The sequence below is a fragment of the Cetorhinus maximus genome, chromosome 4, assembly GCF_964194155.1.
Source record: "Cetorhinus maximus chromosome 4, sCetMax3.hap1.1, whole genome shotgun sequence".
Classification (NCBI taxonomy): domain Eukaryota; kingdom Metazoa; phylum Chordata; class Chondrichthyes; order Lamniformes; family Cetorhinidae; genus Cetorhinus; species Cetorhinus maximus.
Window position 1 is genome coordinate 102,073,438 of NC_135882.1, and position 21,006 is coordinate 102,094,443.

A 21,006-nucleotide genomic window follows, 5' to 3' on the forward strand; every position below is an offset into this window, starting at 1 on the left:
TTTAAAGTGTGCATCTGCAATAACCTGTTGAGTTTAAGGGCAGACAACATGGTAGTAAATACATGAAGAAGTCGCAGATACCTTGCTTTAGCTCCACGCATGTGCAGCATTGAAACCTAATAGACATCACTACTGAACACCTCACTGGAGAACAGAATGAAGTCGTGACTGCCCTCAGCAGATGGAAAATTCAGGTGATTGATACTGCCTTTCCTTCTGTTCCTGCGACAATTTAATTTTGATTGTGAAACAGGGCTGAATATAAGCCTTATGACACGTAAAACCAAGGAGTTAGACTGAAAGTACAGAGGGATACAAGCTTGTTATAACTTAAGATTTAGGCACACCCAACATGGATAATTCAATGATTCAGCATTCCCAGTAAGCTGGAAGTGTAAATTGGAGAATTGAGTCTACCGTATTATAGCTCAGTTTTCAGCCTGTGCACTCTTCAAGCATGACTTTGTCATTGGGACCATGGTTTTGTGAAATTACTCCCAATATTTTACCACATATATTAAAGGAGGAAAGAAACCTAAAAGTGCAATTTGTCGCAATAATGAAATTAGAGTGGGAGGAGAGTTTGAAGCAATCATGGAAAAGGAAGCTCAGGGCAGGGAAGACCTAAAAATTCCTTGTAGGATTAAGAGGAACACCTCCTGGCCTACAAGGAAACATTTTTAAAAAATTCTGACATCTTTTACTTGGGCCACACCTGGCCCTGGATCTAATGCACCACAGATTTCACTTTCACTGCCTGATACACAACAGTAAAAGTTATTGCTGATGACAGTTTTGTACAACTGCAGAGGTAAGGATACTGTCTGATTTTAATCCTTTCTGTGCCCTGATCTTGTCAGGAATAGAGTGAGGGGGGTGAGGTGTGCTTAAAATCAGGGTTTATGGCTTAGTCTGGTGTTTCTGGGCCACAGGTGTTACAGTGCTGCAGTACTCTGAACATTTAAGTCTTTGGAGACTTACTCATCACCTGTTTTGCAGTCATTTGTTACATTTCTATTCATAGGTGAAGGTGAAACAAATAGGAAAGAATGGTAGATTATCTACAACAAATATGGTTTTGCATGTTCTTTGAAAGAAGGTCAACTTGCACATTCAGAGCTCTCAGCCTATCCTTTATTTTTCTTCTGCTGTAATGTTACTTTAGTTCAAATATTCTCTGTTGCTGTCATTGTTAACCCTAAGGTATTAACATTTTTTCTCTGGCCACAGACTAATAGTGCAGTTGAGATGGACATATACAAAAGACTGACTGATGATCTCCAGACCAAAATTATGGTATAACAATGTGCATTCCTTAAAGAGATAACCTCAGATTTGCCTCTAGTGGCATCACTGCCAGAAGAGTGATGGGGTGGGACAGTCACCTGCCCAACTGTAGCAATACTGACCTGGGATTATTTTAGTTTGCATATAAAGGTGGACTCTTCACAGTATTCCTGCCTTCAACTGAGATGTTTTCCATGGAGAGAAATGAGTGATGGGGTGGAACATGATGTACTGGTGTCTGGTTTAAATATCTGCAGCAGTTTAAAGGGCCAGAAATCGGCAAAGCAAGATTCTTATTTTCTGAAATGTAGGATTAGCCATTGTGAAAAGTCATGAGAATTCAGGTGTGCTCCGCACAGCTCATTGAGTTAGAAGGCGTCCATGGTAGTACAGCTGACCAAATTCAGATGAGGAGGTAAGCTCTATTTGAGATTTAAGGAAGGAGTCAGCCTATGGAATTGTTCAGTCACATTGGAAAGAGATGGCCTAGGGATTAAGTGTCACCTCCACAATCCACACACGACATTCAATGCTGCACAAAACCTGATTACCTAACCAAGTCAGGTAAGGTAAGAAGAGCCAGTCACACCATCCAAGAATGCATTATACATGTTGGCTATGCTATACTCACCTTCTCCTCACTTTTGAAGGGCTTTAAAAGTTACCATTAAAATCCAAGGGATTCCTTGGATCCTTTACATCTTTAGTTTCATGTGCATGTGTTCCTTGATTCATATTTTAATATACAAGCACCTCTCTTAAAAACCTAGCATTCTATGTATTTGCTTTTTTGAATCAACTTCCATCATCTCCGTTATGGCCTTCATGCTGACAATTGGGTATCATAGCATTTTTTGCAAGCAAAGGGCATTCTGATTTATGGTACTTTTAGACAGCAGAGAGAAATTAGGCAGAGGTGCTAATTCACCAACCTCTAGCCACTGACTTCTATCAGGAAGAAGATTCAGAGCACCTGGAAGCAGATAGGGGGAGAGAGTCAGAGATTGAATAATCTGATGGCAGTTGCCAGTTGCAGGTTAGTCTCAGAATTCTGTTTCTCATCCTTCTCATGCTGTTGGACCACTTATTCTCTGTCAGCAACGTATATCATGAAGCCATTATTTTGCTCCTCATACTGAAAATCACTTGAATGCTGTTCCTTAGCAACCCATCCTAACTCCTCCTGTTTATCAACGAATTTACAGGCAGAAGCAGTCATTCAGCTCAACTAGTTCATGCTGGCATTTATGCTACACTGGAACGTCCTCTGATCCTTCCTCATCTAATCCTATCAACGTAACCCTCTATTCCCTCCTCTTTCATACGCTTAGTGAGCCTTTCCTTAAATGCACCTATACTATTTACCTCAACCACTCCCTGTAATAGCAAAGTCCACATTCTTACCACTCCACTCTTTGGCCAAATAAGTTTTTTCTGAATTTTCAATTTGATTTCTTGGTGACTATCTCATATTGAGGACTTTTAGTTTTGATCTCCCCCGCAAGTAGGAATGCTCTTTCTGTTTCTACTTTATCAAAACCTTTCATAATTTTAAAGACTTCTTATAAGGCTACGCCTCAGCCTTTTCTTTTCAAGAGATAGGAGACCTAGCTTGTTCATCTTTTCCTGATAGTTATAACCTTCCATTTCTGGTATTGCTTTGTAAATATTTTTTGCACCCTCTCCGGTGGTTCTATAGCCTTTTTATAACGTGACGACCAGAACTGTACACAGTATTTCAAATGTGGTCTAACCAATTTTTGATACAAATTTAGCAGACCTTCTCTATTTTTCAATTCTATTCCCATAGGAATGAACTCCATTGCTTGGTTTGCTTTTTTTAATGACCTTATCAATCTACATCCATGTCCTTCACCTCCAACAACAAGTGCATGGAGTTCATGGACAACTTTGTCACAAAAATTGAGACCGTCCAATCAGCCACCTTTGCACTTTACTCCCTGGCTCACTGGGCCAAATTTCCTCCAAGATTACCCTGAGCATGCAAAATTGTCTAGTTTCTCTCCCACCTCCCCTAATGTTCTCTTGAAACTCACCTTGTCATGAGACCCACCACCTGCTCTCCCAACCTTTAGCTGACCACACGTGAGCTGATATTGTTGATGGTTCTGTCTCTTTAGGTACTGTCCCCTTCCCTTTCAAATCTGCCATCATCACACCTCTCCTCAAAAAAACCCCTTGCCCCCTCGGTCCTTGCAAACTACTGCTCCATTTCTAACCTTCCTTTCCTCTCCACAGTCCGTAAGTGTGATGTTCTAAATTAGTATCCATGTTTCCCTGAATTTCATGTTTGAATCCCTCCAATCAGGTTTATGCCCCTACCACAGTGGTGAAACGGTTCTTAACAAAGTCACAAATGACATCCTATGTGACAAGGGCAGTCACTCTCATCTCACATCGGGAGTTGAGCTCTTTACTCCATGTTTGAACCAAGGCTGTAATGAGGCTAGGAGCTGAGTGGCGAAACTCAAACTGGGCATCAGTGAGCAGGTTTTTGATAAGCAATGCCGCTTGATAGCACTGTTTATGACCCTTCCATTACTTTACTGATGATCGAGAGTAGACTGATGGGGTGGTAATTGGCCGGGTTGGATTTGTCCTGCTTTTTGTGTACAGGACATACCTGGGCAATTGTCCACATAGCCGGGTAGATGTCAGTGTTATAGCTGTACTGGAACAGCTTGGCTAAGGGCGCGGCAAGTTCTGGAGCACAAGTCTTTAGTACTATTGCCAGAATATTGTCAGGGCCCATAGCCTTTGCAGTATCCAGTGCCTTCAGCCGTTTCTTGATATCACGTGGAGTGAATTGAATTGGCTGAAGACTGGCATCTGTGATGCTGGGGACCTCCGGAGGAGGCCGAGATGGATCATCCACTTGGTACTTCAGGCTGAAGATTGTTGCAAATGCTTAAGCCTTATGTTTTGCACTGATGTGCTGGGCTCTCCCATTACTGAGGATGGGGATATTTGTGGAGCCTCCTTCACCAGTGAGTTGTGTAATTGTCCACCACCATTTATGACTGGATGTGGCAGGTCTGCAGAGCTTATATCTGATCCAAAGGTTGTGGGATCGCTTAGCTCTGTCTATCACTTGCTGCTTGGCATGTAGTCTTGTGTTATAGCTTCACACCTCATTTTTAGGTATGCTTGGTGCTTCAACTGGCATGTCCTCCTGCACTCTTCATTGAATCAGGGTTGATCCCCTCACTTGATGGCAATGGTAAAGTGGGGGAATATGCTGGGCCAAGAGGTTACAGATTGTGTTTGAGTACAATTCTGCTGATGGCCCATAGTGCCTCATGGATGCCCAGTCTTGAGTTGTTAGATCTTTTCGAAATCTATCCCATTTAGCACAGTGGTAGTGCCGCACAACATGGTGCAGGGTATCCGCAATGTGAAGGCATGACTTCATCTCCACAATGACTGTGCAGTGGTCACTCCTACCGACAGATGCATCTGCAGCTGGCAGGTTGGTGAGGATGAGGTCAAGTATGTTTTTCCCTCTTGTTGGTTTCCTCATCAGCTGCTGCAGACCCAGTCTGGCAGCTATGTCCTTTAGGACTTGGCCGGCTCAGTCGGTAGTGGTGCGACCGACATTGAAGTGCCCCACCCAGAGTGCATTCTGTGCCTTTGCCACCCTCAATACTTCCTCCAAGTGGTGTTCAACATTGAGGAGCATTGATTTATCAGCTGAGGGAGGGCAGTACGTGGTAAGCCAGCAGGAGACTTCTTTGCCCATGTTTGACCTGAGTCGATGTTGAGGACTCCCAGGGCAACTCCCTCTGGGCTGTATACCACTGTGCTGGTAGGACAGGATATAACCAGGGATGGTGATGGTGGTGTCTGGGACATTATCTGTAAGGTATGATTCTGTGATGATGACTACGTCGGGCTGTGAGATAGCTCTCCCAATTTTGGCACTAGCCCCCCGATGTTAGTAAGGAGGACTTACAGGGTCGACAGGGCTGAGTTTGCTATTGTCATTTCCATTCGTTTTTTGAGGCTTTGATACCCTGTAGTGGCTTGCTAGGCCATTTCAGAGGGCATTTTTAAGAGCCTGGAGCCAGACCAGGTAAGGACAGCAGATTAGTGAACCAGATGTGTTTTTACGACATTCGACTTTTATTCAATTCAAATTCCAACATATGCTGTGGTGGGATTCAAACCCAGGTCCCCAGAGTGTTGTGCTGGGACTCTGGATTACTAGTCTAGTGACAATACCACTACACCATCACCTCACCACCGCTCTCTGCTTTCTATCTGTTTGCTAATTTCGCACCCGTGTTGCAGCTGTCTCTTTAATCCCATGAGATTCTCTCAGGATGGAGCACATGCGTGCGTTCCTGCCAGCCTGTGTATTGGTTGGAAAAAGAATGGCTAGGTAATTATGGTGCAACACAACAGGTGCTGCCTATAGCAGGCCCTTTACAAAGCAACTGCCACATCAGTCCCAAGGCTCATCCAAATAGTCAGCCACTTCATCAGCACCAGCATGCTTCAGTGCTTCAGTTTGGGGATAGAAATTCAAGGGTAGTGGTGGTGTGCTGCATGCTGTGGAACTTTGGCTTAGTTAACATAAGTGATGGATTTGATGGACACTGGTTGCAATTTATCGCTTCTTGTACTTGGAGTACAAAGGTGTCTGGCATAGCAAGGGTTAATGTGGTACTGAGAAATATACTGCCCACAAGTGTGATGTAATGAGACACATGACCTGAGACTAGGGTTAATTGTGGACTGTATAGAGACCTGAGTAGAAGCAAGCATGGAGTTAGCTCATAGTTTGGGTTATACCCTGTATATATGTACATAGCTATGTGTTACCAATAAATACTTAATGTTCAACCACACAAGAGACAGAACCTCTTTGTGAGACCTACTGAACATACAACTAGCAGCTAATGGAAAAATTCCAGAACCTCAGAGAAGCTGGAGCAGAAATTCAAAAGCTCGAAAATTAAAGGAGCACCTGAAGTGAAGACACAGAGGGAGATCGTCTGAAAGGAGCTTCATTGCAGAATTAGAAGCAGAAAGACAGAAGAAAAAACTCCACTTGCACCTGAGGACTGCACAAGATCTCGTGGAGGTCCATTGCGAATGCTCACATAGTGCAGAGTCAAACAACCTATCAGGGGTGAGCAAAAAACTCAGTTCTAAGCCAGGACTATCTTAAAAAGCTTAAGTGCTGTCAAAAAAGTCTGAGCAGCTTGTTTCTGAAATCCCTGTGGCCAACCCAGGTTCAGAATTGGCAACATGCCACGTGGCGGCCGAGCTTGTTGTAAGAGAAAAAAGAAGTGTAAAGTTTAAAAATCTCAGCTAAAGCCAGGAATCAATTGTAAAACACCAGAACATCCTCCGATATTGCAACCAAATTGTTGATTTAACAAATTACTGCAAAGAGCAACACCCCAAAGATGTTAGGACCGCCATTACTGTGGCAGTCTGCCAAAATGCAACAAGTGTGGGAAGTCGCTTTGGAAAAACAGTTACTGCAGTGCCATCTTTAAAACCTGCAAAGCATTTAAAGCTGTACTCACTTGAACTTTAAAGCAGCCATGGACAATAAATCAACACTACTGGAACAATTTGGACTGATCCAAGGGCCAGACCAAATGCAAATTTGGGGAATTTGCTGAAAAAATTCTGATGATACATGATAGCTTTAGGATTAGATAACAAGTAGAAGCTGAACAAGTGAATACACTACTTTATTCAGTAGGTGCAATAGCTGATGATATTATTGCCAGGCAAGGAATAAAAGAATCCTCAGATAAACCTGATGAAGTCATAAAATCATTCAGTACAAATTTTAATCTAAGAAGCAACAAACTTTTAGAGCGAAGTTCAACAAACATGCCTAATAGCCAACAGAGAACCGGTTGACTCTTTTATAAACAAATTATACAGTTTGGTTGAAGACTATGACTATGGTGACCTTAAGTCAGAAATCATAAGGGACAAAATTGTTTTTGGAGTGGCTGATAATGCCCTTTCAGACATACTATAGACCAAGGAAGATCTGACTCTAGAAGAGGCCATCTAAGTAGTCAGACAATCTGAAATCTTGCCAACAGCATTTTATGTGGTGAAAGCAAGCCATGGTATAGGGCAACACCAACTTACAGCTAGTAAAGCAACAAAAGGGCAGAGAGACTCCAGGCCAAGGAAGGCAATACCCAAGTTGACCACAAGAGGGCAGGTGACCATGTCAGCGCTGTGGAGCCAAATGATCTCACAGGCAAGAGCAATGTCCAGCAATCTCAATGCAGTGCTTCAGCTGCAACCACTTGGGACACTTCGGAAAGCTATGCAAAGTTAAGACACCCAGACAGGCGGAGGATCCAAAGACAACCCATAAGACTGAGGTACCACACCAGGCTCCAATGGTTGCTGTCACACTAACTTAAAACACCACGGCACAGATACTGCAACCTCCAGCCAACTGTGCTTCTTGGGTGAGGCCAAGGACCCTGGATTCTCTTTTTGGAATGTGGACATCTCAATAAACGGTCACGTCACCAACTTCAAATTGAACAAGGGAAAAAGTGTTACAGTCCTCCCGGATAAGGAACCGTGGCTGTGAGACCTCTGTTTATGAACGACAGACACACCACTCTACGGGCCTGGAGGAATCCGACTTCTGGTCATAGGCATGATCCTAGAAACACTAAGGTATGGCAACAAGCAGATATTTGAAGTCATGTACATCATCCAAAACTAATCTTTTTCTCTTTTGAGCAGAGATGCCTGTCTTGCCCTTAACCTTCTTAAAATGGCAGAAGACGTCAAGACAACCTCTGTCGTCAACTACACAGAACTATAAGTTCCCAAGAGGCCCAACAGAAGGAGAATCTCCTCTGGGACCTCAGCTCTGAATTGTCTTCGCATTTCACAGAGCTGGTTTGTCCAATTTCTTTGCAGGAGGCAGTATCCCTTCTTTGGTCATACAAGCCAAACCTTAAGATGATTACTACTGTACCTCGAGAAAAGGCACACAGGAAAATTACTAGCAATAGATGAATGAGTGTCAACACCAGGCTCCAATGGTTGCTGTAACACTACCTTAAAACACCATGGCACAGATACTGCAACCTCCAGACAATGTGCAAAGCTGCAAGACAATGCTGGAGCAAGGAACTAGTGCACACCTCAGTGAGGCACGGAGACATGAGGAAGAGTACAGTTTTGCAATAAAAGCCAAACTGCTACAGTTTCACCAACTGATGAGGAACATCCAAATGGCAGGGAGAGACACCCACAAAGAATACAGCAGATCACGTGGAAAGAGAAAAAATGAGCTTGTGCCACGAATGAATGGAGTGAACACTCTCTCCCGAAATAATGAGACAAGTCAGTGGTCCCCGAGTGGAGCAAATGGGGAGTTGACAAGGAGAAGTTCAACTCCAAGAAGTAGAAAAAGCATATCAAAAGAAGACAACCAAGTGCCAGAAATACAGACTACAACTCAAACTCTGAATCAACAAAGGTTGCCCAAATCAATAGAGCCTACCACTCCCCCGAATGTGACCAGAATGAGATCTGGAAGAATTGTCAAACCTCCAGACTGTCTGCGTTTATAAAGTCAGAGACTTGACGGGGGCAGAAGGAGGTAGTATGATTATAATGTTAATACATTGGATAAAGATTTTGGGGGGAGGTGTAGAATAAGGGTGTCTGGCATACCAAGGGTTAATGTGGAACTGGGAAGCAGTACTGCCCACAGTGTGATATAAAGAGACACATGACCTGAGACTAGAGTCAGTTGTGAACTGGGCAGATACCTGTGAAGAAGCAAGCATAGAGTTAGCTCATAGCTTGGGCTGTACATTGTATACATGTACATAGTTATGTGTTATCAATAAACACTTAATGTTCAACCATACAAGACTCAGAACCTCTTTGCGAAACCTACTGAAAATACAACATGCAACAGTACTTAAAGAAACTCTGTTACTTGGTGAAACTGTAGCAAGTGCTGTGTCATGTTTTTTCAGGTTATCCATGTCTGAGGTGATGCAATGCCTTGTTTGAGTAAACAATGCACCTTTGACTTGCTTGATGCACCTATTTACAGCCAATTGAATAATGTAACTGATGACCCCAAAGACAGCCCAGAATTGTCCTGTAATCTAATTATGTATGTAGTGCAGACCCTCACAGGTACTGGCAGTAGGCATGGGCTGTAGTTCTGTGACATAATTCACAGGTGACTTCTCTTGTTAAATGCAGCCTCTGCTTGCACTGTTCTTGGGTTAACTGGAATTAGAGGCATCTCGGTGTCTATATTCTAAAGCAGAGGTAACATTGTTCGGGTGTCATATGCTTCCTGTGGTGCTTGATCAAATTGATTCTCCTGCTCCTCTTTCCGGAAAGTAATACAGATGGAAATATCTTTCCAATAGGTATCCTACTGCAGCCATTTTAGAATGGAGGAGGGTGTAAAGATGCCCCACAAAAGAGGTATACATTAAAGCAGTAATCAGTAGGGAAAAAACAAATTCGAAAATTGGTTCAAAAATGAGGACTCTGACTTTCTGCTACACATGCTGTGCATTCAATCTTCTTTGTTGCTCACATTTTAAGAAGAGTTTAGTTACATCTAGCATTATTGAAGCTTCAACAACAAAAAATAGGACATAATGCATTACCATACCAGTGCTATCTCGTTTAACTACCCAACAAATTTGGGTTGGTGCTGCTGATGTATATTTATGACACCAGAAATTCAAAGTGTAAGTAAACTTGGCAAGCGACTTTTGTGTTTTCTGCTCTCAACTAACATAAAAACATAAGAAATAGGAGTAGGAGTAGGCAATTTGGCCTCTTCAACCTGCTCCGCTAATCGGTAAGATCATGATTGCTCTGATTGTGGCTTGAACTCCACTCTCCTGCCTGCCCCCTACCCACACACCCCTGTTCCCTCCCACCCCCATAACCCTTGACTCCCTTGTAGATCAAAAATCTGTCTAACTCAGTCTTGAATATATTCAATGATCCAATCTCTGGAGTAAAGAATGCCAAGGATGTCAAGAATCAGGTGGTTTAAATAGGAAAATCTACTATTTTAGTTCTATAGGTGACCATTTCACATTGAATGACGCTAAGATTATTCTTGTATTGGGAGTTTAATATTTCTGAAAAAATAAAGAGGACAATCCCTAAGGGAGGTGACGCATAATTATTACTCCAGTGTCAGTTATTTGGCTTAAATTGATGGCCTCTCCTCAGACAATGATGAGCAAGAGCTTTTTTATAAGTTATTTAAATGCAGATGGCTAAGACCTGATTTTAATATAAAAGCAAAATACTGCGGATGCTGGAAATCAAGAACAAAAATAAAAATACCTGGAAAAACTCAGCAGGTCTGACAGCATCTGCGGAGAGGGATACAGTTGATGTCTCGAGTCCGTATGACCCTTCATCAGAAACAAGACATAAAGAAAGGAGATGAAATATAAGCTGGTAGAAGTGGGTGGGGCGGGAGAGCTCAATAGGGGGCCAGTGATAGGTGGAGGCCAAGAAGAGACTGCCAAAGATGTCATAGACAAAAGGACAAAGGGGTGTTGATGGTGGTGATATTATCTAAAGGATGTGCTAATGGGGACATTAAGGGAAGCAAGCTAGTGGCAGATGGCCCTAGTGCAGGTGGGGTGGGGGGAAGGGATCGAAATGGGCTAAAAGGTGGAGATGAAACAATAGATCGAAATTATTTAAAAATAGGAGGGAAAAGAAAAAAATATAGTGTAAAAAAATATAAATTATTGGAAAAAGGGAGATCGGAAGGGGTGGGGATGGAGGAGAGAGCTCATGATCTGAAATTGTTGAACTCAATATTAAGTCCGGAAGGCTGCAAAGTGCCTAGTCGGAAGATGAGGTGCTGTTCCTCCAGTTTGCGTTGAGCTTCACTGGAACATTGCAGCAGGCCAAGGATGGACATGTGGCCGTGAGAGCAGGGTGGTGTGTTGAAATGGCAAGCGACAGGGAGGTCTGGGTCATGCTTGCGGACAGACCGAAGGTGTTCCGCAAAGCGGTCACCCAGTCTGCATTTGGTCTCTCCAATGTAGAGGAGACCGCATTGGGATCAGTGAATGCAGTAGACTAAATTGAGGGAAGTGCAAGTGAAGTGCTGCTTCACTTGAAAGGAGTGTTTGGGCCCTTGGACGGTGAGGAGGGGGAAAGTAAAGGGGCAGTTGTTGCACCTTCTGCGGTTGCATGGGAAGGTGCCATGGGAGGGGGTTGAGGTGCAGGGGGTGATGGAGGAGTGGACCAGGGTGTCCCAGAGGGAACGATCCCTGCGGAATGCCGCCGGGGGGGTGAAGGGAAGTTGTATGTAGATTCTGTTTCTAGTTAATGGCTTGTAGTCTAGCCACTGAAGTGATTGTTTGTCCTAACTATTGTTGCAGAAACTCCCTCCAGCCCTGGGTTTAGGATTTGGCTTCCTACTGCCTGTGCTAACAACAATAACTTGCATTTACATAGTGCTTTTAACATAGGAAATAAAACAAAGTACCTCACAGAAGCATGAAGACAATCAACACCAAGTTGTGGAAGGAAATATTAAGAGAGGTTACCAAAAATGTAGTCAAAGAGATTACTTCTAAAGGTCTTAAAGATGGTGGAAAGTGGGTTTAAGGAAGGAATTAGCTGGTGATGGCACAGCTGCCAGCGGTGAAATGACATAAGGGAGTATGCAGAAGAAACTGGAGATGAAGAAGTGTTAGGGGCTGAGGGGTATGCAGGGGTTCATGAGAAGCACTGTAGGCCTGCAAAATGTTACGTAGATATGGAGGGTAAGGCTATGGTGGGATTTAAAGAGTATAATAAGAATGATAAATTTGAGGGATCCAATGAGGTCAGGGAGTCAGGGATGATGGGATGTAGGAGAGAATATAGATAACAAGGGAGCTAGATAAAAAAGCATTTCTGCCCAATGAAATGTTGGAAAATGAAACTATTTTACTGTTGACTGCAATTTAAAGTTCCATTTTATCATTGAAAGTCTTTTTTTCTCTTCTAGTGTGGGCCCATGCCAATCTTTTCATTGGTAGCAGTGGCGTCCATCACCATTGTAGCATTCTTTTGAACAGCAACATGGATTCAATATATTATATATGTGAATTTATATTTCCTCTTTTCCAGAAAACGAAAAACCAGCTTCTTTGGTGACCAGTATGATAGACTATAATATGCCTATAACAATGGCCTACATGAAGCACATGAAGCTGCAGCTACTGAGCTCTCACCAAGATGAGGTATAGCACTTTTTAAAAGAATAAACATCTGGATTACAGAAAAGAAAATGTCATTTACAGCTATAGAGAATTTAATACAAGTAAATACAATATTTTTGGTTAAAATTATTAGGATTTCTAATGCATAATATTGGGTAGAGTTTGATTTGAACTTTACTGTTGGTGATAGCGGATTTAAAACCTTTGACCTTAATTTAAGCTGTTTAATGCCTTTGTTAAAATATTAAGCATTCAAATGTTAATCTACATACAATGAATTCAAGGCTATCAAGAGTGCAATATTTTTGGTTTAGCTTTTATTTCTTTTCAATGGTTGGTGATGGAAGTAGAAGCAACATATTCTGCCCAAACAGACATATAAAGGAAACATAAGGCTGAATTTTCAATCCAGGGTTGGGGACCTGATGCCCAAATCATTTCCGGGCCCCAACCCTGCATTGCATCAATGTCAATGGCGCAATGTGATTTGGATGTGCAAAGAGCCGAATTGGCCTGGGGATGAGTTAGGTGCCCAATTAGCAGCGCTGGGAGCGGTCTAGAGGTGAGACCCAGTAACTGAGGGCCCTTTGCAAAGGCAGACAGCAGCCGTGTGTGGGCTTGCTGCTCAATGAAGCAGTGAAGCAGCAGGGACCTCAGGAACAGCGCTGGCATAGGGAGGCGTCCCCAGGATTTGCAGAAAGCTCCCATGAGGCTTTAACAGATACAGGGCAGAATTTTTCATTCAGCGGGAGGGCGCTAGTTTGACTCACTCAAACGTGAAATAACACATGATTATGTCGGCCGAGCGTGCCAACGTCAATGCGCAGTTGCGCGATAGTTCGGTTGGGTGTGCGCTGGAGCCAACAGCGCTCCTGCCAACAACTAAAAGGCCTATTAAGGCCATTAAGCTATCAATTAAATTAAAATTTTGGCTGCCTGTCCAACCTAATGGTTGGCGGGCTGGCGAAAAGGCCAAGCGGCCTTTGCATTTTTTTGGAAACCTCACCCACAGGCGGGACGAGGTTTCCAAAAACAAATAAAAATAAAGTAAAAGCTTTAATTTTTCATTAATAACATGTAATAACATAATAACATGAGGGGACATATTTTATTACATTTTTATTAAAATTAAAAAAAATCTCTTCATTTCCCTGAGGCAGCCCCGTGCCTCAGAGATTATGCAGCGATCACTCGCGCACATGCGCAAAGTTCACGCTCGGCCAGCTCGCATTTCTTCCCCCCCACCCCACACAGGCATCGTTTAGCGCTGCAGCTCCCGTTTCATGCTGTGTGGGCCTTAATTGGCCCACCAGCGTGAAATCGCGGTGTGGTGCTGATCACAGGCGGCGGTCGGCTTCCCGACCTCCCTCGCCTGCCCCGCCAAGCCCACCCACTAAGGGCAAAATTCTGCCCACGGTGTTCGACAGGAGAGAAGTTTTGTTCCCAGTGTTAGGAAGAAATCTGCCGAGAGAACCGAAGAGAGGATGGATAGAGGTGGCTATGGAGGTCAGCAGACAGGGAGTCACCAGAAGGACATTGTAGAAAGCAATTTAATGACCTGATAAGGTATGGAAAGGTGAGAGGCAAGTGACACCCAGGTGACGGGTCTCTAACTCTGTTTATATCAGCATGTACATGAGCTTAGCAGATGCGTGCTCACAGTTCTTCCTGGCTCTGACAAATCAAATGTCCAGTTGCATCACTGATGAGTGCAACATCTCATGTGGATGTCATTGTGGAATAGGTGAGAGAGGGCAGACTACTCATAAATTTTTCTCTCCTCATCCTGTAGAAGAGAGTGCATAAACTTGCGGGCAATGTGTCGGGTGGGTGGTAGTGTGTTACAGCTCCACACTCTGATCTCGATGGAGACGACAGTGCTGGAGGTCACTAGGATGCCATGGCATCAGGCTGTGGGTGATTGCAAGCCGGGAGGTTATGAAACACAGGATCATTTGATAGCTGCATCTTCAGGTGAAGGGCATAGAGGATAATCCTGTCCCATGTGCACTACTGTACAACTACTGTCAAGTGCAGAGCTGGTTGTCCTGAGGCACCCGCTGAGTAGCCCGAGTTCTTATCACGAGCTTCTTTAGTCTTCCATAGGGTCAGTTGCGAACAGGGAGCAGAATATCCTACCTCAGTCGTTGCCGGCCCCCTTGACAGGCACAGATGTTCTAGAGCCGGCACCTTCACATTATTCCTCCACACCTTCTACCATGGGCCTTAAGTGTCACAAAAAACAAGGGTTTTTCTGGAGCATCAGAGGCAGATGAGTTCCTGATGTCGGAGATCCTTGAAGCATTGCAGAGCCATTAAAATACAATGGAGGAGTCTCTGTAGCGCATGTGATCTGTTATGACTCAGGGTTTAGAGTGCGTGAGCTCCTCCACTGAGAGAGTGGCCAGCCTAATGAACAACCATATGCAGCAGGAACAGCATGCTGATATGCACAGAAAGTGTGAGACGCTGTGTTGAATGGACTGCTCTGCTTCACTGATGGCGCAGAAGCGTTTGTGGATGTCAGCTTTGTTCCAGCCAATGGCCACATTGAGCATGCAAGGGCACCGTGAAAGGGCTGAGGCTGATGAGGGGGAGCCATTTCTCGGGCATCATCCTTCACCTCCTCGGCTCATCTGACTAAAAAACCTGTCATGCAGCAAGGCCCTGAGACAGAAAGGGCTGCCCCTGCAAGGACGCAGGTTTATCTACCTATGGAGAAGCCCCCACAGGCACCTAGACGAGGACAGAAGCCACAGGCATCTCAGCTGCAAGCAGAGACAAGGGAACAGGCTTCTTCCACCTCTTCCTTAGCCACAGGGGGAACCACCCCATAAAAATGGACAGGAAAGCAAGGTGCAATGCACTTATTGGGTCACCTCAGTGATGTTTTCTCAGTTTATTAGCTCATTAACTTTTCCTTTAATAATTGCTTTTGCCTTTGATCATAATTGTGTGTTATTATTGCTTCTCAAAAGGGAAATGGAGTTAATGGGTGGGAGGCCTGGGGAAGCTGGGTTTGCTGCAGTGCCATGGTATGTGTTGTGGGAGACCCCATTTTCAATATATTTGGGTGGCAATGTGTGTGCTTGCTGGATGGTCTTTTTCTGATGTGTGGTGAATAACAGCTATCTGTCAGATGGCTGAGAGGTACTCAAGTGAAACGCTGCTGAATTAGCGTGGCCTTGTGGCCATGCAGGCCTGCCAATTTCCGTGAGGCCTGGAACGGTCTTGGTGGTCTTCCTCCAATGCCTGGACACCTGCTCCTCTGGAGCACTCCCTTCACCTTCCTCTTCCTCCTCTTTTTGCTCCTACCTATCCTCTTTTGAGGAAGAGTAGGGTTACCATTCTCTTTATTGAACTCCAGGCCTCTTTGTATTCTTATGTTATGCAGCGTACAGCAGAAGACCACAAAACGGGACATCTAGGCAGATTTGTGCTGGAGGACACCATCCAACTGGTCAAGGCAATAGAAGCACATCTTCAAGATGGCAATGGTCTGATCAATGCAGGCTCGTGTTAATAGATGGCTTTGGTTGTAGCGCCTCTTTGCACTTGTGGCGGAGTACCGGACAGGCATCAGGAGCCACCTTTTCAGGGGATAACCCATAACCTCAACTGCCACCCATGGACTCCGGAAGTTTGTATGAAGAAGTGTGGCATCTTGGACTCTCAAAGGATAAAGGCATCACAACAGCTGCCTGGAACTGAGAACAGACCTGCAAAAAGATGCGCTTCTTGTGGTCACAGGCCAGCTTGGATGTTCATCAAATGGAAACCTTTTCTGTTCAGGAATCTGGCTGGCTGGTCTTTAGTGCCTTGATTGCGAGATGAGTACAGTCAATGACCACCTGGGCCTGAGGGAATCCCATCAATGGCGGCAAACCCCTTTGCCCTCTGTGCCTGCGATGTTCCATCTGTCTCAAAATGGATGTAGTTCACCACCTGCAGGAAGAGGGTGCCCATGACCTGCCTGGTGGTGTGATGAGCTGCTGACTGCGAGATGCCACCCAGGTCCTCAGCTGATCCCTGGAACAACCCGGAAGCATAAAAATTCAGGACAGTTATGACCTTGGTAGCTGCCGATAGGGGACTGCCATGGGGGCCACATGGCATTGAGTCATTGTGGACCCGAGTGCAAATGGCTGAGACTTCTGTGGCACTGGCACCCTGTCATCTGCAGATAGCTGACATTTGGCCGGTACATCAAATGTTTTGGTAGCACTTTCTTCCCGTTGCAACTCTTCGCTGTGCTCCTCTGGCCTCCTCCTCACTATGAGGATGCATTTGTTGAAGCTCCTCCATGCTACTCTGTCCAATGTCAGAATAGCCTGCTCCCATCTGAACTTCTTCAGGTGGCACTCCTTCATTCACCAGGGCTTCCTCCACCAAACTCTGATGGCCATGTGATATCAGCAGCTTCATGTCCCTTTTTAGAGTCCAACCACTCACTGTTCGCGAATGCAAATTTCTCAGCACCAATGATGGCAACTTTGTACCACTGAGCAGTGAAGTATCAATCAACTTTTCTTAAAGCTTTTGACCAGTCCATCCACAGGAACATGTGACTTAGGAGCAGGATTAGGCCTTTCAAGCCTGCTTTGCCATTCAATAACATCATGGCTGAGCTGGTTGTGGACTCAGCTCCTTTCCTGTCTGGCCCCCATAACCCTCGTCTATCAAAAACTGTCTAACTCAGCCTTGAATAAATTTAATAAACCAGCCTCCATTTCTTTCTGGGGAAGAGAATTCCAAATACTAATGAGTCTCTGAGAGAAAGAAATTCCCCTCACTTCCGTCTTAAAAGGCAGACCACTTATTCTTAAACTGTGTCCCCTAGCCTAGTCCCTCCCACAAGAGAAAACATCCTCCCAGTATCCACCCTACTCAAGTCCACTCAGGATCTTGAACAAAAACATAAGTACCTGGAAAAGGTCAGAAGGTCTGACAGCATCTGCGGAGAGGGATACAGTTGACGTTTCAAGTCTGTATGACCCTTCATCAGAATTAAGGAAATAGAGAAATGAGGTGAAATATAAGCTGGTTGAGGTGGGTGGGACAGGTAGAGCTGGATAGGAAGCCAGTGATAGGTGAGGGCAAAAAAGAGTTTGCCAAAGATGTCATAGACAAAAGGACAAAGGGGTGTTGACGGTGGTGATATTATATAAAAGATGTGCTAATGGGGACATTAAGGGAAGCAAGCTAGTGGCAGAAGGCTCTAGTGGGTGGGGTGGGGGGAAGGTATCTAAATGGGCTAAAAGGTGGAGATGAAACAATAGATCGAAATAAATTTAAAAATAGGAGGGAAAAGAAAAAAATAGTGTAAAAAAAAAAAAAATTATTGGAAAAGGGGGGATCGGAAAGGTGGTGGGGATCAAGGAGAAAGTTCGTGATCTGAAATTGTTGAACTCAATATTAAGTCCGGAAGGCTGCAAAGTGCCTAGCCGGAAGATGAGGTGCTGTTCCTCCAGTTTGCGTTGAGCTTCACTGGAACATTGCAGCAGGCCAAGGACAGACATGTGGGCATGAGAGCAGGGTGGTGTGTTGAAATGGCAAGCGACAGGGAGGTCTGGGTCATGCTTGCGGATAGACTGAAGGTGTTCCGCAAAGCGGTCACCCAGTCTGCATTTGGTCTCTCCAATGTAGAGGAGACCACATTGGGAGCAGCGAATGCAGTAGAATAAATTGAGGGAAGTGCAAGTGAAGTGCTGCTTCACTTGAAAGGAGTGTTTGGTCTCTTGGACGGTGAGGAAGGGGAAAGTAAAGGGGCAGGTGTTGCACCTTCTGCGGTTGCATGGGAAGGTGCCATGGGAGGGGGTTGAGGTGCAGGGGGTGATGGAGGAGTGGACCAGGGTGTCACGGAGGGAACGATCCTTGCTGAAAGCCGCCGGCGGGGGGGTGAAGGGAAGATGTGTTTGGTGGTGGCATCATGCTGGAGTTGGCGGAAATGGCGGAGGATGATCCTTTGAATGCGGAGCCTGGTGGGGTGATAAGTGAGGACAAGGGGGACCCTACCATGGTTCTGGGAGGGAGAAGAAGGTGTGAGCGCGGATGCGCGGGAGATGGGCCGGACATGGTTGAGGGCCCTGCCAACCACCGTGGGTGGAAAACCTCGGTTAAGGAAGAAGGAAGACATGTCAGAGGAACTGTTTTGGAAAGTGGCCTCATCAGAACAAATGCGACGGAGGCGAAGGAACTGAGATAATGGGATGGAGTCCTTACAGGAAGCGGGGTGTGAGGAGCTGTAGTCGAGGTAGCTGTGGCTGTCAGAGCTGCCGAGTTTTTCCAGGTATTTTTGTTTTTGTTCTATACTTCCAGCATCTGCAGTATTTTGCTTTTATTTCTGCTCAGGATCTTGTATGTTTCAATAAGATCACCTCTCTTTCTTCTAAACTCCAATGAGTATAGGTCCAACCTGTTCAAACTTTCTTCATAAGATAAGCACTTTATCCCAGGAATGAGTCGAGTGAATGTATTCTGAACTGCTTCTAATGCAATGATATCCTTTTTCAAATAAGGAGACCAAAACTGTACACAGGATACCAGATGTGCTCTCGCGAAGGCCTTGTACAGCTGCAGTAAAACTTCTCTATTTTTATATTCCATTCCCCTTGCAATAAGTACCAACATTCCCTTTGCCTTCTTAATCGCTTGCTGTACCTGCATACTAACTTCTTGTGATTCATGTATCAGGACGCCCAGTTGCCTCTGTACCACCAAGTTCTGCAATCTCTCAAATTAAATAGTACACTGCTTTTCTCGTCATCCTGCTAAAGGGGACCAGTTTACATTTTCCCACATTATACTCCATCTGCTGTTTTTTTGCCCGCTCACTTAACCTATCTATATCCCTTTGTAGACTCTTTAGCTCCTCTTGACAACTTACTTTCCTACCTACCTCGGTGTCATCGGCAAATTTAGCTACTGTACATTTGGTCCCTTAATCCAAATCATTGATGCAGATTGTAAATAGTTGAGGTCCTAGTACTGATCCCTATGGCACTCTATGAGTTACAGATTGCCAACCTGATGTCTGCTTTCTGTTAGCTAACCAATCCTTTAACCATATTAATGTTACCTCGACACCATGTGCCCTTAACTTACGTTGTAATCTTTGACGTGGCACTTTATTATTGTTACTTAATCAAATAACTCTAATAAATAAGTTAAACATGATTTCTCTTTCACCAAACCATGTTGGCTCTGCCTGATCCCATTATGATTTTCTAATATAACTTCCTTAATAATGGATTCCAGCAGTTTCCCTATGACAGATGTTAGACAAGCGGGCCTATAATTTCCTGTTTTTTATCTCCATCCTTTCTTGAATAAAGGTGTTACGTTCGCTGTATTCCAATCCACTGGGACCCTTCCAGAATCTAAGGAATTTTGGAAGATTATTATTGGCTATCCATCACTAGCAAGGATGGTTGTTTACCATGAGTCCAAAGGTGGTTGATGAGGCTGAGTCGAGATCTGCAGACTTTATAGCACGTAGGGCATTTGTTGTCATGTGGGACATCTGGTGATGTATTATTAGTTTGGGTCATGATGTGTTCTTTTTGCTGCTGTTGCTTTTCCTCTTCATATTGTCATTATTGTGTCTCAGAATGCTGGGATCCTTCCCACAGAATCCACTGCCATCTGGTTCGGTCCAGGGCAATGGTCTCCCAGGAATGGATGCTAATGTTGCATTTCTTCGTTGAAGCACTTTTTCTGTTCTCCTTTGGTGCATCTGACCTGACTGAGCTGGGAGAAGAAGACCTGCTTTGGGAGACTGGTATCTGACATCCAAAGTGACATCCAATGCCTCTACTATTTACGCAGCCACTTCTTTTCAGACCCTAGAATACATGCCATCCTGGGTCCTTGCCAGCCTTTAGGTTTAATAGTTTTTCCAGCACCTTTTCCCTGATGATGGTAATTGTTTAAGTTCCTTTCTCCCGTTAATCTCTTGATTTCCAAGTACCTTTGGAAAATTTTCTAAGGGTGGAATTTTCTGTGCCCGCTGGCATCAGGTCATGGCAGGCATGAGTGGACAATATGGCGGAAAGGCCAAAAATTGGTTTCACGACATCGTGAAATCAGTTTGCAATTGTCCGCTCTGCCCCTCAATGGTGGGCTGCACATCAGAAACTTCATTGTAATACATCTGCATATCATAAGCCCAGTTCGCCAGAATCATCCTCCCCCACGTCAAATTTTCCGCCCATGTCAGCAGGAAAACAAGCCGGTGCAGAATACGTCTTAACAAGTGTGACGTGCAGAAGTCAGGACTTACCGTCAGAGCCTTGCTTACATTGCGGACATCCGAGGAGCAGAAGATGCTGGAGCCTGACAGCAACGGGACCCTGGAGGAACATGCATCACATGCTGGGTGGATTATTATGGACATGGCTCTGCTGCGAAGCAGCTCATGGAAGATGGAAAGTTACCATTGAGGCTCTGCTTCAGGACTTAAGTGTCT

General features: G+C 44.6%; 1 protein-coding gene across 3 annotated transcripts in view; it reads left to right on the forward strand.

Moving 5' to 3' along the window:
* LOC144679793 (nucleolar protein 4-like) overlaps positions 1 to 21,006 on the forward strand; it is a 549,252-nt gene that overhangs the window by 103,466 nt on the left and 424,780 nt on the right. For all 3 annotated transcript variants that reach the window (XM_078540571.1, XM_078540573.1, XM_078540574.1), the window contains exon 4: positions 12,448 to 12,560. In XM_078540571.1, the coding sequence (XP_078396697.1) occupies positions 12,448 to 12,560 (113 nt within the window). The remainder of the gene's footprint in view (positions 1 to 12,447; positions 12,561 to 21,006) is intronic.